This window comes from Caloenas nicobarica, chromosome 5 (assembly GCF_036013445.1).
Source record: "Caloenas nicobarica isolate bCalNic1 chromosome 5, bCalNic1.hap1, whole genome shotgun sequence".
Classification (NCBI taxonomy): Eukaryota; Metazoa; Chordata; class Aves; order Columbiformes; family Columbidae; genus Caloenas; species Caloenas nicobarica.
In genome coordinates this window covers 21,808,260-21,825,663 of record NC_088249.1, presented here as the reverse complement: position 1 = coordinate 21,825,663, position 17,404 = coordinate 21,808,260, and the positions used below count along the sequence as shown (strand labels likewise).

The window sequence follows — 17,404 nt, the reverse complement described above, 5'->3', positions numbered from 1 at the left end:
CTATATAAGCAAGAGCAAAATGCTATCTTTTTCATCTGTACAAAATGTTTTACGTTCATTTTATACAGTGCTAAATAATGATGCTAAGCACAGAACCATGTAGGATGATAGCCCAGAATACCTTTTTACTTTGCTCGAAATGAAAAAGTACTGGAAGTTTCCCATACTACTGTTCAGACACAGTATTAGAGTCTCTATTATGTACAGTAGCCTTCCAGAATACTTTCAGGCACCTATTTTGTGAGCTATTGCTCACTATGTATGTTACACTGAAGCACCTCAAATAATATGGTTTAGTGCCCGCAAACAGTGAGAATAGGAGACAGAAGCAAATCCAGCCTCATAATAGACGACAGCAGTTGTGAAGTACGATGCTAGCAAAGTAGCAAAATGTCTGTCTGGACCCAAACCAACCCACTATTACAATAATTCTGAGTATCTGATATATGGCCACTTCTATCATTTACTGAGGACAATGCATGAAGTTTAATGAAAAACCATTTCTTTAAGATGTTTCCGTCCTGTCAAAAAAAAAAAAAAGCTTTTCTTTCTATTGCCGACTTCGAAAACATACTTTTTTTCTTCTCTTTGAAATACTCCCCCTGCTTTCTGGGGAATTTTAAGGATTTGCAAAATGTACTCCTGTCTTGATAATCAGTGAGGTTGAACTATCATTAAGTTTTGGGCAGGGTATTGAATTGATATTGCCAAGAAAGAAATGAAGTTATTGTGTATTTTTTCTTGTGGAAAATCATTGTGGATTTCCCATTTACAGGAGCCAATTTTATAATTCCTTTATACTGTGTTCTGAAAAGGCACCTATGAATAACAGGACAAAATAATGGAAATTCGAAAGGAAGGAGAAAATGCACTTGAAAAATAACTGTAACTTTAGATATGCAAAAGTGTATTAACTAACTGAATTACTAACTCGGACTCTCTCCTTCGAGCTAAAGGTATGTTTCAACAGCTGTGCTAAACATTTGGCTAGCATTTCCTGTATAAACAGTTCAGACTTCAACTGCACGATGAGGAAGAGAAGAAAGAAAAGGCTTACTAGTTTAAATTTTATAAAGGCTACAGAGTTGGTATGGATTAATAAAGTTCCAGATGACTGAAGAATAAGATATAATAAGAGAAAGATGTTGTGCTGGGTGTGCCAATACATACTTTCACTTGGTTTAACATCTACAGTTTTATTCACCTGAGTAAAAGGACAGTGTAGCAAAATCAGAAGAGACTCAGAGACAGGCAAAGAATATGAACCTGCATAAGAATGTGAATTATTGTTTGACTTAAGAAACAAACAAAAGAGATATAAATTTCTATACAAAGTATATAGTCACTGACATACAGATGAAAAATTGGGATCACTTCTTTATAATGTTTTAGCATACGAGAGCAAGAGAGGAGAACATTGAAAAGCAGCCAATTTAAATCTGAAAAAAAGATAAAGGTTTTTATTTGTTTTTCTTTGTTCTTAAACATGACGTGTTTTGATTTTAGTATTCCTCAACTCAAGAAATATTTAGATCTCAAAACTCAGGACCAGCCTCTCACAGGGATGATGAGACTTTAGCAATCACACTAGATAAGACAAAAATAATAAGGGCTGAAGCTAATGAAAATTCCAGAAGAAATTATTGCACCTTCCCCTGAAGCATCTGATACAGCCAGAGGTAGGAGACTGGATTAAATAAATCATGTAGTTTGGCTATGTTACTGTTCCTATGATATTAGGTTTAAAAATTTCAGTTATACATCCCAGCTAGTCATGAAAACATATAACAACCTTTCACACTGAACAATGAGTTACAGTAACATGAATTAATGAGAGGACAAAATAATTATTATTGTCAATCTTAGCCACCACTTATGTGTGCATGTTTATGTATATATATACATAAAATATATGATATACATATATATGCATACATAAATGCATACTTACATATACACATACACATGGAGACACATGCCTTCTGAACAGTGGGGCTCACCAGAAGGTCTGAAGGCTGTTCTTTACACCCTTCTTTGATATACATTACCAAACTCTGTAAAAATGTGTGTGTATATGTTTAACAGTGTGTGGAGGAAAATGTGAGAAGGAAGGGAAGCATGAACCTGAATATGCGAGAAATCACTCATGTTCCTGTCATTATTTCAGATCTGTGCTTGAAAACACATTTCCAAATGCCTAGTTCAGTGGCTAAGTTGACCAACAGCCAAGCAAGAATAAATACACAGTATTAAAGGGACGTCATGAAAATGAAAATATTTATGTATGTATTTTCTGTTCTTTCCTGTGTTAGTATCAATACATCCTATTACTGACAACCGGCAGGATGAGAAATAAAAAGAACTAATTTGATTTTTGCCACTTACCCTGTTTATCTGTTTCATGTTTCTGCCAAAGCTGAGAGAAAACTTGGATAGTCCATCTACTTACGGGTTTTCATTTGTCAGCTCTAATGGGTTAGCTCATTGTAAACTTGCCTTTTCATCAGGTTTGATTAAATCATTTTAGTTTTAGAAATACCTAAAGTTAATGTATACTCTGATAGTATCTCTTTAAACATAACTAATAATTCCTCAAACCCATTTATATGAAAATTCTGCCACCTTTTACACTTATTCACATTAATTCACACTATGTGCCCTTCCTATTTCTCTGGGAAGGCTTTTGAGAACACAAGTAAAATGAACAGACTATCACCTCATCTGATAGCAGAACGGCAGCTAATCAACTCTGAGGCTGCAAACAACTTAACTTCCAGACAAAATAATGTAGCTATAAACTAGTTGCAGATATCTAAGACAGCAAAAATCAGCATGACTACATTTAACAGGGTAAATGACAGGGTAGGTTTCCATTTCAATGAGGTAAAGTTGTGTATAAGTTCCCCCATCCCCAAAATATATCTGTAATGTCATTACCTCAAATAAAAATAAAAGAGAGAAATAAGTTATCTTTTCAATAGCTAAAAATGAAATTACCTTCAAGCCTATTACTAGACAGAAAGAGATCGAGAAGTAAGGAAACAGAGAAGAAAAGCAGGGAGAATTGATAAGCGTGTGTTGTCAGCTCTGAGAACAGAGGGTTGGTTTACATTAGCTGAGTTTTGTCTCGTGATGCATGCTCTAGATGGCTCTCGTTGTTTTGTTACAAATAGTCCAGGTTTTCTAGTTTTCAAATTGTAATGGACTTATTTGATCACCTGTGTCTGGTCCAACTCCAGGCACAGGCCTGCATACTGGATACAAACATATAGGTAGAATTACATAGGTAATATGCTGTGCAGAGGCGTCCATAGAGAGTACAAATACCAGCATACAATGTTTGATCTTGATTTGAGCAGCCAGTCTGCCCGCACAATGCATTGCATGGTGGTTCCTGTAGTCTCTGAACAATAAAATCTCTAGGAGAGAGAACAGTTGCCACACTTCATTGCAAGCCCCCTGGCTCCTCCCAGGTCTGTTGCATTGGCCACAGGAGGGTAAAGAGGCATTTCTGGTGAAATGCACTACATTGCCTTTGCATGGATTGCCTTCCAAGCAGCAATGCTTCTGGTTTACCACAGGGCCGCCACTTCATGAGACAGGTTCCTGGGAGACAGGTCTCATCTCATCACTCTTCCTGCTTGCCAGCAGCACCTTCTCACAGAAGTCTCTTCACCTCTTCTGTCCCACAGTGAGCACAGGAGTGGGATGTTTTTCTTACAATGATGTTTTTGTGGAGCTAGTTTTTTGTTTTATTTTCTTTTCCTAGTTAACATTCATTTGACCTTGTTATCAAATGTGTTCTCCTGCAATCACCTGAAAGGTCTTATTCAAACCAGCATATGATTTTTCCCTTTTACATCACCTTAAAGGGACACATCTATTGACACAGCTTCTATAGCGAATGGATTTCATCTTTTGCTGAAATTTTGTTCCAGCCAAAGCCGAACCTCCTGCAGATTGTAGGAAAAGGGGCCTTTGCCTCCCAGGTAGGCAATTTTTTGTCTCTGCACAATGCATACTCGCTCAAATGAAACTCCGTATGCCACATTGGCATTGTTGTCCATGCAGTCAGCCACCACATGGCATTGAGGTGGCAAGGAAAAGCGCTGTAGGAGCTGGTGAGCAGCTGCACATCGGTCTTCCTGGTTCCTGTGTTTCTTGACTTCAAATGAAGCGGGAGAGATTCCAGGGGCAGCCCAGCCATCTGATGGGTGAGCCTCATCAATGTAGACCAACAGAAAGTCGGCCACACCAGAGAACTCCTCCACCAGCTTGCTGAAGGCCGACAGCTGGCTTGTGAACGGTGGTCAGGTAGCTGAACCAAAGTTGACCACCAGTGGCCGCTCGGAGTTGGCAAAATCCAGAAGGTGACATTTGGTTCCACACTTCCCACCGACACTGTTCCAGCTGCTACTGTTGCCATCACTGTCCTTGGCTATGTGGATTACACTGGAGTTTGGGGCTTCTCCTCCAAGTTTGACCTGACAACAGAACAAATTAAAACATAGCAAGTTAGTGTGACTTGCTTGTCCAGTATCCTTATGACTACTCTCTTCAAACAAATAAAGTCACTTGTTCAAGGGGCACGCTTAACTACCTGCATGGACACCAGCATGGGGATATAGCAAATCAAAACCAGCAGCTTCAAAAAATTCATCTAGCCCATCTCCACTCACAGTGCAGGGAAATGTACCATTCCTGACAGCTATTCTACTTCATTATTGCTGTAAAATTTGATCTGAGATCTGTCTTGTCCTGCCCACTACACACACGGTCTTGTCCACCCTTATGTATTTGCAGACTCTTCTTTCAGACAGACTACCTCAGATTTCTTCTAACCTTTACCTGTGAGACAAATGTTCTACAAATTATTTCTTTTCACTGCCATCATCTGAGTTCTCTCCACTTGGTTCACATCTTCCTTGAAGAGCTGTGTTCAAAATTTCAAGAGACTTTTTACTAATTCTCAGAATAATCACACAGTTCCTTCATGTATCTCACAGGCTGCACATGTTTACACATACCGGATGTTTGTTTTTTATGAAACATCATGGCTATTTTGGAAAAATAGTAGATTGTTGACTAGGGGTTAGCTAGTGAGAAGTTATAAGGCCTAGGTCCCTTTTTCTCTCTTTCTAGTTGCTCTTCATCATGGATTTGGGGACTTCATCAGCCCAGCCTGGATTTGGTGCTTTGCACTTGGACTCATTGAACTGCAACCTACATTTCAAGCCATTTTTCCAATTGTCCAAAATCATTCTGCCTTGTATTCCTGATTTTCACAATAAATGCAGTGTTTCTCAATTTTGAGAGGTTTGCAGTATATTCTCTTCCATCCTGCAGTCCAAGAATTAAAATGCTCAGAGTGCCAAACACAAGAGACATCTCTGCAGATGCCTACTCAATATATCATTCTGTTTTGACAGTGGCCCGTCCAAGACTGTGCTTCCAAAGGGTTTTCTAACCACTTTGCCGTCATTTCATCAGTGATTGAACGACACATTTCCTTTTCCTGCAATGTTTCTCTAGAGGACTATTAGGAAAAAGCAGCAGGAAAAGGGCAAAGTTAATATGATGGTTGAAGTAGGATGAAATGAAAACGAACTATTGTCATCTTTAACCCCAGATCTAGATCAAACTCAACAAGTAATTGTGGAAAAGTCATTTTGCTTAATCATTTCTATTTTCCTGCCTGTAGAAAAAAAGAATATAAGCATCTCATGGAAGGGACTGCCAGAATGAGCTGGATCTGCAGAGGGCTCCAAGATCCTTAGCTGATAACTGCTATAGAACCACAAAATATTATTACATAAGACAATTAGTTTTTAATGAGCTCTGCTACAGGAATTCCTACGTATCTGCTTTACCATCAAGTTCTAGTACAACAACGCAATTATCCTTTTGTATTTCTCTGACTCTAATCTCTCTCTGTCTCCTGTCTATTTGATTATGTTCAGTAGTATTTCTTTGAAGGAAACATATAGAGCCGTATTCTGAAGTCTTTCATATTTTATTTATTTCTTTCTGAAGCTATACTCCAATTGAAGTCAATAGAAGTTAACGCTGAATGAGAACTGTGTAAAAAATGAATTAATAAATGACTGATTTTTGGTGCACTCCTATTCTACATTACATTATAGGGTATCCTGGTGAGTCAGATACAGTAAGAAGCTGAGTTAAGAGTTGAATACTCAACTGATTTGATTGCTGCTGCACACCGATCCAGAGACAAGTGTATTGTAGATAATGGGTTCTCCATGTCTCCCTGAGGAACCTGACTACCTTGAACAAATCTACAGTTATTTGTGACTCAGCATTATTTCACCAGAATAGAAATAGAAGCAAGAGCCTAACAAAGCAAAGTTTGTAAGACTTTAAGCTGCCAGACTTCACAGCTACCTGAGAAGGTCTCACAGCATGTTGACACATGATATAAACACCATTTTGAATATTTTCTATGGGGCAAATCGAGACACAACTGTGTCACCATTCACTCAGAGATCAGCAAAGAGAGCCACAGAAAGACAGACTGCCTGAGACCCACAAATCTCTCCAGGACAAGCACATGGTGATTGCACCCCTGGAAGCAGGGGATGTGCAGCTGCAGCTACACCACAGGCAAGGGAAGCAAGTGATGCCCCAGAAAAGCACAGCCCCTTGTGGGCCTCCTCCCCATTAACCTGCACCTGCAGCAGTGCTATCTGCTAGAGACCTGGAAACAGTTTAAAAAAATAAAGCCTTCTGCTTATTTGCCTTTGAAAGCAAATGAGTTTTCAAACAGCTCAATGTAGGACCTGCTGTCTGAGTGGGCTGTCCCTTGAACTCAAGGAAGGAAAAGAGCTGTATCCCAGGATCTGTCTGGACAGCAGCAGGCTCAGAGGCTCAGCCTGTACCATTTAAGAAGCAGCATTAAACATGTTGCAGCATTTTAAAAGTGCTGCTACAGGCCACCTACACCTTAGCAGGTAGTAGGTACTCTTCTGTACAGTTGTTGAACATCTCATTTCTCTCTGCCATTTGGTGCAGTAAGACAGGTTAAGGAGGATTGAATAAGGTAAAGGGCCAGACCTGAGCAAAGAAATACACATATCAAGATCATGTAGTGGCCACATAATCATACTGAGGGTTGCATTCAATCCAAAAGCTAGCTAGACAACTCAGCATTTTGTGGTAAGTTGGTAACTAGCAAAAATGGGCACAACTCAAGGAACACAACTTTTGCACATCTGCACAAACACTAGATCCTCCTTTACCTAGAAAGCTTAACTGTTCTTGCACTACCAAGCAAACACTTATTCAGAGCTAGCTTGCCCCAAATGTGCCTTTTGGGCAAAGCCTGACATGTAAGTATCTGTGCTGCACCCACTTCCTGGATGAATAATGGACCTCAGTATTTAGGAGTGTGTGCTCATCCAGTCAAAGAAAAGGAATAATAACATATGATTTATCTCGTAAATCACAATTAAGCAACACACTTTGAATTTCTGATATTTGTTGGCACACTTCAGAGAAGAAAAATAAAAGTAAAAATGATAGAACCAACTAAAACTCAGCAATAAACAGAGCTGCTCAGGAGACAGGAAACATCTGAGTAGCTGTTTCCCCTCACTCTTCTGGTTTTAATAAAACTATTATGACTGACAATACTCTAACCAACACTCTTGAACTGGGAAACCACAGCCTGCTTCTTCATCATCTTTAAGCAGAAAGAGAGGCTACATATTGTAAGCTCCTCATCACCAACTCTTCAGTCAGGTCTACCAAGTACTTATCTTCCTAGGTGGGTTAGCAAACCCCGAAGGAACAAACTATCAAAACAACTCCCCTCGCACACCAGCATGGGAATGACCTTGAAGTACTATTTAACATTGTTACCAAGGGTGGCAATGTATTTCACTGTTCTCCAACAATGCAAGTTTGCATTCTGTCTCACACACTCCCTACTGACAAAAAAAAATAGATGGATTTAGGAAATAAATATAAAGCATAAATATGCCCTGCATCACCTAATAGCAGTTTCTCTTCATTTCCCACAGCCGTCAAGGAAGTCTCACGGCCGCAGGTTACCTATCATTTTAATTTTTGTTTCTAGGAGTGCTTATGTTGGGTTTTTTCCCCTTTAATGAGACATCCTTGCCAAGCAGGCATTCATGAGGCATTTTCTGCTCTTCTAGAGAAGTAATTAGGTCGGTGCCTTGTTCCATACCAGTGTCAGGCACTCCAAAAAGCGGCCCTGCCCAGTCGTTAACGTTTAAACATAAGCAGCAGCATCTCTGCTAATTGGTCTTGATGAAGCACTGCTGTTCCCAAAGGGACTCTTTATTTCACCAGGCTTGGAACTGATTGACACAGGATGACAATATCATCCTTGCTGATCATCTACATTGTAGGCCTTGTCTGTCTCCTTTGTTGTTATTTATTGAAAGAAAAAATAACTCTTGGAAAAGAAAATACACGCAATGAGAAAAAACAAAAACCTCCATGTATTCAGCCAAACCGCTTTTGAAATCTTACACAAAGACAGGGAAAATATAAATTCTGAGAAACAAACTAGCAGAATTCCCCTCACACGCAATCCAAAATTTCTATAATCACGTACTTATGTGTGTGAATATTCAGGCATTCGGTGCCAACCTTCTGGATGAGGTGGAAACCAGCCGGCACACAAGCACCCCCTCCCACACAGTCTGCATGGGACATGCAAGGTAGGCCAACCAAAGCTGAGAGCCAGCCTGGCCACCAGCAAGAACAAGCACCAGCCTGACACCGAAGCAGTGGCTTGCATCATTCATGCGAATTTTGTGTTTGCTTGACAGCCTTGGTACTGCACCTCCTTCTTCTAGTCTGCACGCAGAGTGGAAAGTGAACAAGGTTGCTGATGCTTTAGCACGCAGACTGCAAAGTGAAGGACACTTAGGAGTGGCAAAGAAAGCCCTATTCATAAACTACAGGCTAGAAATAGCACATACTTCTAACTTTGTTGTACATTCTCCATGAGGACTAGGAAAAGCCCCACAGACAAAACGTCACCTCCTCATTTACCTTTTCTTTTTTCTCATTTTGTTTTTACCAGCTTTAGCGTAACCCTCCTGGGATCCTGTGCACTGTATTATAGCTTTCATTCTCTACATGAGGGACTTTCAAACAGTTTGGCAGACTCATCAGGCTGTGTCAACCCCCTAAAGAAAATAGGTGTTGCCAGACAATTAGTAGTCTGTGATATTAGCCATTTAAATATGGACATGCTGTGTTCAGGACTGGAGTCCAGCAGCTGGTAATGAACTGAATCCCTCCAGCTTTTTGCTCCTTTTAAAATCCTCTGCTTTGATTTGATCCCATTCAACTAAATACAGCCTCTGAACAGCCCGATATTTCTCAGTGCTTCATCCAAATCATAATCAGACTTTGGCTGGAGAATTATACAAATTATTATTCTTGTTTTCTTTATTTATATGACCCAGGGTTGTGCAATAGATAAAAAATACAGGAGGCCCTTGTCTGGAGTAGCATACAGGAGTGGTAGCTCTTCATGAGCTCTTCATGTCTCATGAGGAGATGGCAGCTTGTTTTAAGAGACTCCGTTACTCAAATTGGAGAGCAGAGACTGGAAATGACTCGAGTTCTCCCAGCGTCCAGAGTCTTTATTTAGGATCAGGTGTATGAAGCTGAGGGAGAGAAGTGGGAGACAAATTAAAAGGGCACAGTATATAAAAATAACTAGTCAAACGTTGCTCTCTTTATTTAAAAACTGCCAGTTCCACAAATGAGCGTGCATGGCAGAAGCATAAAGGAGCCTTTTGCCTTGCACTCATATAAAAGAGAATGGGTAATTTTAGTTCCTCTGATCGGGACCCTACGGCAAGCTTCTTAAGGGTTTACGTTTCCCTCAAGCTGGGAGCATGGCTTATGACATCGCGGCCTCCGGGCCGCAGGCTGCCCTTGCGGACTCTGCCTACAGGTGACAGAGGCCTTCACAGGTCTTTGTTAGTCAGCACCTGGAGGACATTTGAAGTTAATCTGGATGACATTTTGGGGTTTTTTTTACTCAGCTTTAGGACTGCATGAATACACAGTGGTGGTTTTGGTGGAGAGACAGAGCTGAGGCACAAGGACTGGGTACGATCCTTCTCCTGGGTGCTACCCGTTAGCTAATTTCCTATGTCTACCACAGCCAAAGGGGGTTTGCACAAAGGTTTGACAAAAAGACAAGCAGTCTTTTCAGTTGCTTTTTGCACCTAAGGATGAAAATAGAAGACTGCAAAGAGGTAGTGTGGAAGAAGTGAAGTTAAATCCACAAAATGAAACAGGATGAGTATCCATGTGGGACAGGGGTCATCGTGTTCCTTTTACTACTCTTTGTCTGTCGGGCATTTAAACTGTAAGCTCCATGGGACAAACTGTGTGCTCCTCTTGTTTAGGACACTGCCTAGTATAACGTGTCCTTGGTTTAGGATGGTCCTCAGAAACTGCTATAACAAACATATATTAATACTAATGACAATGTTTTAATAATAATGGCAATGACAACCCATAATATTGTTGAATTTATGTTCCAAATACTGCAGGAATGGTTTTAATTGTGGTTTTGTTTTGTTTTTCTCGCTTCTTTCATGATTGTTTTCATTTGAAAATGTCAATGAAACAATTCTGCTAAGGCTGAACTTTGTAAAACCAATAAAATATTTTTAATACCACACAATGTCTAGTTCTAAACCATGAAACTATACAACACACTCTCAAAAATTGCCTTTATCACTATCAAATGAAGAGAGAGAGATACTTCCTTACCTTGCCAGAGAAAAATAAATACAAATAGTAAGTATAGAGGTTATGTCTTTGTTCCAACCTTTAAAAGATACCCCCAAAAAGCAAAAGTTACTGGATAGTCTAACAGCAGGTGAAAGATCATGCCATTATATTATTTTCACATACAGCTTTGTAAGAATGCTGTGCAGCATGCACTTAACATGACAGTTTTTGGGCTATTCTGCTTTGTATACTGATATATATATTTTTTTTTTAGGAATAAAACATGCACCTAGCAGGCAGACAGACAGAACTAGCCAAAGGTATTTTAATTGTGCCTCCCTGAAATCTCAGGAAAATTCTACTGGGTGTTTACTGAACCAGTCTCCTTGCTGCTACTTCCAGAGCTGGGCCTACGCTGTGAAGTTGGGATCCTCCTGTGCCAACCGTTCCCTCCATGCTGGATCTGTCATGCCAGAGCTTGCTGCTGGCCCATTCTAAAGACAGTAAAAAACTGTACAAGTACATGTACACACCCATCACCATCCATCGCTTGAGATATCGGCATCCTTCTGAGGGCTGTAACATACATTTACACATGTGCGTATATGCACAAGGGCATATTACCCCCATAGGTGAACCACAGCATTCCTAAGTATTTGGCTGCTTCAGGGAGATGACACTAAGGTCTTTCCCCTAACTACCCTGCACTGAGGTGGAAAAGAGGGTGGATTTCCTCTAGGATAACCTTACAGCTCTCTACTGGAGACCAGGAACAGAAGCTCTGCACTGCTGAAACACAAAGGTTATATCTGGCACTGGAAAAGCTCCCAGCATGAAGCCTCACCACTGGGCACTGCTAATGGGTACAACCTTTTTTGTACCCATTTTAAAGCATTTTAAGATAACAGTTTCTCACCTTTGGAATCCTAGAAAGCAGATTCATCCCAGTACTAAAAAAAAAGCATGGAATTAAGCAATTAAAAAAAGCTCTTAAAAGTAAATACTATGTTTTTTTCAAAACTTCTCTAGCTTTTTCTCTGGATTTCTGTAAGATATGTGACATTCAGTACACATGTTGTGGGCTGTTACAAATGACCTACTACATTTATACAGATGGCCTATATAAACCATGCAGAAGGCACACTAACACCTGCCAAAAATCTCTTTTCCTTTTTTTTCCTCTTACCAGTAAGTGTGGTTGCTTTCATATCTATACTTATGTATACATACACACATATATATGTGTACACATATACAGAAAAATGAGAGGGCTGACTCCTGAAAGAGCAGAATATGTATGCCTATGTGTGTGTATTTTTGCATTTACGCACATATACGTATGTACATATATATATAGACAGATACACACATGTATATATATCTGTATACATACAAACACATATGAAAGTGTAAATACCTCCACACACATACATACACGATTTGCTCTTCAGGAGTAAATCCACTCATTTCTGTGGATAAATAGAGCACAACAATACATTAGAAAAATAACATTTAAGTAAAATAGTTGTACTCTTTCAGTTATACAAAGTTAATGTAACTTGACTACTCACTCTATCTCTATTATGATAATTAATCTGGTTCTAAAGGCTCCCTTGTAATGTAAGACAAGTTTGCCTCTTAAGAATAGGAGGAGGATGTTCTATAGATCACAAACCTGATGCAGTGTAGACAACATCAACACTGAGTGTGATACTAAACTTAGAGCTATGGAAATAAAAATAAATATATTAATAATTGATAAAATTTACATAAGAAAATAAAAATAAGCAAAAGATCAATCATTTTGATTCCAGTGAGATGGTAAAATGTGGAGAAAACAAGTCATATAGAGTGTTCCAATAAAAAAGAATACTGCATATGCTCTGTATACAATACAAGAAACTCAGCATTGTTTCTCCACTGAGGGTGTTAAAACCTTCAACTGTTGTTAGGTAATCTTGCCTATGAAATAATTGTCATAACCAAAAAGTTGTGTGCAATAATACTTAATAACAACAAAAAGCAGAACAAAAGCAAGTTGAAATTCAAGTAAGTTATTCACAATTTTTTTCTAGAATGGAATATGCATCAGAATAATATACTCTTAAGTATTCCAAGATCATCTCTTGCACACACTAGTGTTGAAATAAAGTTGCTTAATCCTGAGTCAGTCTGCGCTTTCAAGGTAGGGCTCCTTTCTTGTAGTAAATTTACTTTAATCCAGAATCTAGTATCTACCCACAGAGTTTTTCCGAAATGGCTTAGAGTAAATTTTTCTGTGAATAGAAATCTTATATCAAGTACTTTTGTGAAAAATGCCAAGAAATGTGGTCAGGAAGATTTCTGTGTAAATGATACAAAATATAGTAAACCCAAACATAGTTACTGCTCTAATCCAGTCTTCTGCTAACTGGCAGTCCAGCTTTGGTTTATCTCAGATATCTGCAGTTCTGCTATTCTAGCTGAAAAAATGGTGATTATCTCATAAATACTCCTCAATGGAATGAGCTTAAGCAACTGCTTAAGTACTTTGCTAGGTTTCGGCTAGCAAATTGGAGCAATAAGCAACCACAGTTATGATATTGACCGCATTTTACCGTGCTGTTTAGTACCCTGATTCTGTAATATTTTCATTTCCTTTCCTCACTAATTGGCTAAGATTAAGGTATCACAACTGGGCAGTCCTATTCAGGATTTAGAAAAATATAATTTAAGGAAAAAGATGTTTTGTGGGACAAACATATTCCCGCTTTCTAAACATGCCACAAAGCAGGGTATATTTCAATTTTTTTCCAACTCTACCAGTACAACTTTCCAGCTGAACCTTTTGTTTTCTTTCTCTTCCTTATAGAAGCAGCAGAAGATTCTTCTCTACTGTGGAAGCGATAATTCTTCTTCTCCTAATATTGCTCCTTAGTTTATTGTGTCCCATGTATAATTTGATTTCTACAGTTATATGCCTTTCTGTGACAATCAAGGGTTTCTAATAATCTTCTGTCCTTATGGCCCATAATCCTATTAAAGAAAACAGAGTCTTTCCATGAATGGTTGGTCAACTAGTTACATCTTAAGAATAGCTGGCATGAATGGACTTTTCCCCTTTTCAGAACAAGGTGATAAAAACTGGTTATATTTATATGCATATTTCTGCTGAGTCCATGGAGGCCCAGAATTCATTCTAGGGACCTTAAAGCCTGATTGGCCTGAACAACCTAGGTCATTTAATGGTGATAAGGGAGGGTTTTTATTACCAAAGTTCAAGGGATGAGTTTCATTGCCAACACCAAAAATAGCACAGAGTCTTTCTTCCTGTAGAGTCTCTGGTTGACATTAACAGTACTGAAAAGCATGTGATATCTTTATTTTAAATAATTTTTTGTTATTTAAGCAAAATGAGATTGAAAATATCTCATGGATATAAGGTTCCTCACACCTTCACACCTTCTCCAGACCGTGGGCCACATATAGATTACAAATGTGGGAACTGGAAATGTGGTTGTTTCAGAGTCTTACCACCAACTTCCACTGGAGCCTTGACCAAGTCAAGTGTTAACTGTCCTGCCTTGCCTTGTGTGTAAAATGGGAACAATTGTGTTTACTGGCTGATTTAACAAGGCAACTCTAAAATTTACTTAGTGTCTGTGAAGAGGCTAAAAACAGAAACTAGAAGGGCTAGGAGAATAGTGAGCTTCATTCAGCATTACTTTATTTGGGTAGCCAGCTGGCTGATTCCTAGGGTGGCAGAAAGACATTGACCTATTTGGCAAAAGCTAATGTTATTTATATTTGTCTTACACTGAAAATTAATGTCCCCATGGCTCGGGTTTCAGGCTAAGCAGTTTGTATTCCATATCACAAAGCCAGCAAACACCAACACCACCAGCTCTTCACATCTCTAGGTAAGAGCAAATACAAAAGCCATTGTGGGGGAGCAAAAGAGGACTGTGGAGAAGGTGATACAAAAAGAAGCATTTTAGAAGATACAGAACTATCGTTTGGATAGGACCCCTACGACCACATGACATCACATGGGTATGTTAAATTAGATCGTCTAAATAAGACAACACATTAACAGACTAAGAGCTGTTTCAGAAGCCACAGAGCTCTGAATCCAGTTCTTCTACTTACTAACTGGGTGGCCTGTGCAAGAAATTTCATCTTTTGGAGTCCACCTTTTTAATCTATAAAAGGGAACTACGACTATCTCATGAGACCTGGGCAGTACCACTGGGTAATGTTTATACAAAACTTAAAAGGAAAAAAAAAAAAGTACATGTTGCATAACTGCTGTTGGCTTTATTAACTTAAGTCTCCAGGCAGCTGTCCCTCAGCTAGTCAAGTTCGTTTTTAATCTCTGACATGTCCCTCTGTCACTGCTTTCATGAAGAAAAAAGGCTCACTGTTTCACTCCATGCCCAGTTCTATTACCTGGATGCTTCTTCCAATATAAAAATTGACGTATGAGTAATAGAAAATGCCAGTGTAATGACAAAGGTTCGTTTCTACCTTTTACTCTAATTAAAGCAATTCTGTCTATGTTACATAAGTGACATCTATCTATGTAGAGCTCTATCTGAAGACACGGTCTTTACACAATCTCTAAAGTCTCACATGGCAAACAGTCAAACAACGGATGTGAAAATGTCTAAAGCATTTTACAATTACTCTTATCTTGAGATACTTTATAAATACACGAATCATTATTCATACAGGCGGGGAAACTGAGGCACAGCTAAACTAAGTGACACAGCCATGGTTGCACAGTCAGTGGCAGAGCAGAGAGACAGCAGCTCCCAAAACTCGTGAACCCTTACCCCCAACTTAGAAGTACTGCTTTTTCCAGTTTATAGTTCTCCCACCAAACTTAACATAGAACAGGAGACAGTCTGCATCGCGCGGAGTCATTCCCTTCCCTTCTCCGTTGACAGCAGGGATGCCCATCACATCCCCCCAGCCTGCCGGTCCCCATCCCCGTGTACCCACCTGCTTGTAGGCATCCAGGAGGAAGCTGTTCCAGACGCAGCGCAGCCCCTCCGAGGTCAGCATCCTCCGCCACTCACCGCGCCCGGACTTAGACCGGCTCAGAAATAGCACCATGTGCTTCAGGAGGATCACAGAGTCATACAGCGCAAGGAAGAGGCAATTGGAGAAAAAGACCGGCAAGATCTGAAGCGTGATCAGCAAATCCACACTCAGCAGACCCATCTTCCTCACTGCTTATCTTCAGCTGGATACCTTCAGCTCCCTTTTTTACTCTGTACCCTCATTTAAAAAAGTAAAGTAAAAAGCATTTTAAAAAAACCTCGTTACCCCTCTCTCAGCCTCTGTCTTTAAAATGAGCAGAGCTAGTTAAACATGAGCAGGCTAGTTAAAAGCATAACTGCATGATACTCATTCAGCTCAGAGCTGCTTATTTTTCAGAAACTAAGATGTTAACAAAAATCTTCCCTTAACGAGACACCCGATTTTGTTGAAGAGAGAGGCAGCTGTGTTTCCAGTTCCCTGCAGTTACAAAATTTAAGCTGAGATTGTTAATTGTTAACTTTCCTGCACTATCCCATTGTTTCTCAGCTATTTAAGCACTGAACAGACCTCTCGTTTCTGTGTCAGTAAAGCTGGCTACCAGGTGCAACAATACTTTTTTTAAAAAAGGTTTATGTACATAAACTTTCTGTTCCTTCCTCCCTCCCTCTTTCCCTCTCCCCCCTCCCTGCTCTCTGTTCCTGCCTCCCTCCTCTCGCCCTCTCTCTTACTATCTGCTTATAGTGCAAAGTGCTTTCCCCTCTACAGCCCTAGCTTGCTTCCCTGAAGCCTTTTATACATTCCCTAGCTAATTGCTGCAATAGAGAAATGAAACCCTAATCTTAGTAAAGATCTTGACGTCAATGTAAAAGAGGGCTTTACTTTGGCCAGGACTGCAGTGAATAGAAAAATGAAATTCTCAAAACTTTTTTTTTTTTTTTTTTTTTTGAGGGAGAGAGAGGAGAAAAAAGAGAGACAGGCAGCAAGGGTGGAACTTTGTTTTCCCTTGAAAAGGAAAAGGAAAAAAAAACCCCACACAATGTGCTTCTCACTGCTGTTAAGAAATGCTTTCAAATTTTGGAAAAAAGTATTTTCATGTGATACGGAAGGTAATACAGCAATGCAGGCTTCTGTTGTCAATGTGTTTTTTTCTCGTATTTTTTGTTTTGCTTTTTTCTTTGCCTTTTTGTCTTTTCCAAGAAGGCATGTGAGCTGATGCATCCCAAGAAAGGATGAATTTCTGTATATTTTCCTCCCACCTCCACGAAGTACAACACATATAGTGTTTAAATATCTTTTGTTGTCTTCTTGGTATTTAAGGAAACAGAAGTAAACACCCAGCACTAACTTTATTTACTGATATGTAAGAGAAGAAGATAAAGAAGAGAGAAAAAAAGTTTTTGAAGGATTTGGGATTTTTAAGCTAAAGTTCCCTGGTTGAAAATAATATGCTACAGCCTTAAATGCTGTTAATCAACTGAGCTTCAAGGACTTTAATATTCCCCTATGATAACTATTTACATCCACTAGTCTAATAAGGATAACTAACCTTTGGTTAAAAGCTTTTATATATATATATATATATATACACACATATATATATATATATATATATATAAAGGAAGAAGTT

At 39.2% G+C, this 17,404-nt stretch overlaps 1 protein-coding gene across 3 annotated transcripts; it reads right to left on the bottom strand.

Moving 5' to 3' along the window:
- Nucleotides 1-453: 453 nt before the first annotated feature.
- DIO2 (iodothyronine deiodinase 2) lies at nucleotides 454-16,532 on the bottom strand. Of its 3 annotated transcripts, XM_065636067.1 has the most exons (3): nucleotides 16,506-16,532; nucleotides 15,736-16,014; nucleotides 454-4,484 (listed from the first exon to the last, which is right to left on the bottom strand). In XM_065636067.1, the coding sequence occupies exons 2-3, from the start codon at nucleotides 15,955-15,957 to the stop codon at nucleotides 3,867-3,869; spliced, it is 840 nt and encodes a 279-aa protein (XP_065492139.1). In that variant the 5' UTR covers nucleotides 15,958-16,014; nucleotides 16,506-16,532; the 3' UTR covers nucleotides 454-3,866. The 3 variants fall into 3 exon arrangements, with proteins under 3 accessions (XP_065492139.1, XP_065492138.1, XP_065492140.1); XM_065636066.1 differs by lacking the exon at nucleotides 16,506-16,532 and having other exon boundaries at nucleotides 15,736-16,081; XM_065636068.1 differs by lacking the exon at nucleotides 16,506-16,532 and having other exon boundaries at nucleotides 3,912-4,484; nucleotides 15,736-16,081.
- Between the last annotated feature and the right edge of the window lie 872 nt (nucleotides 16,533-17,404).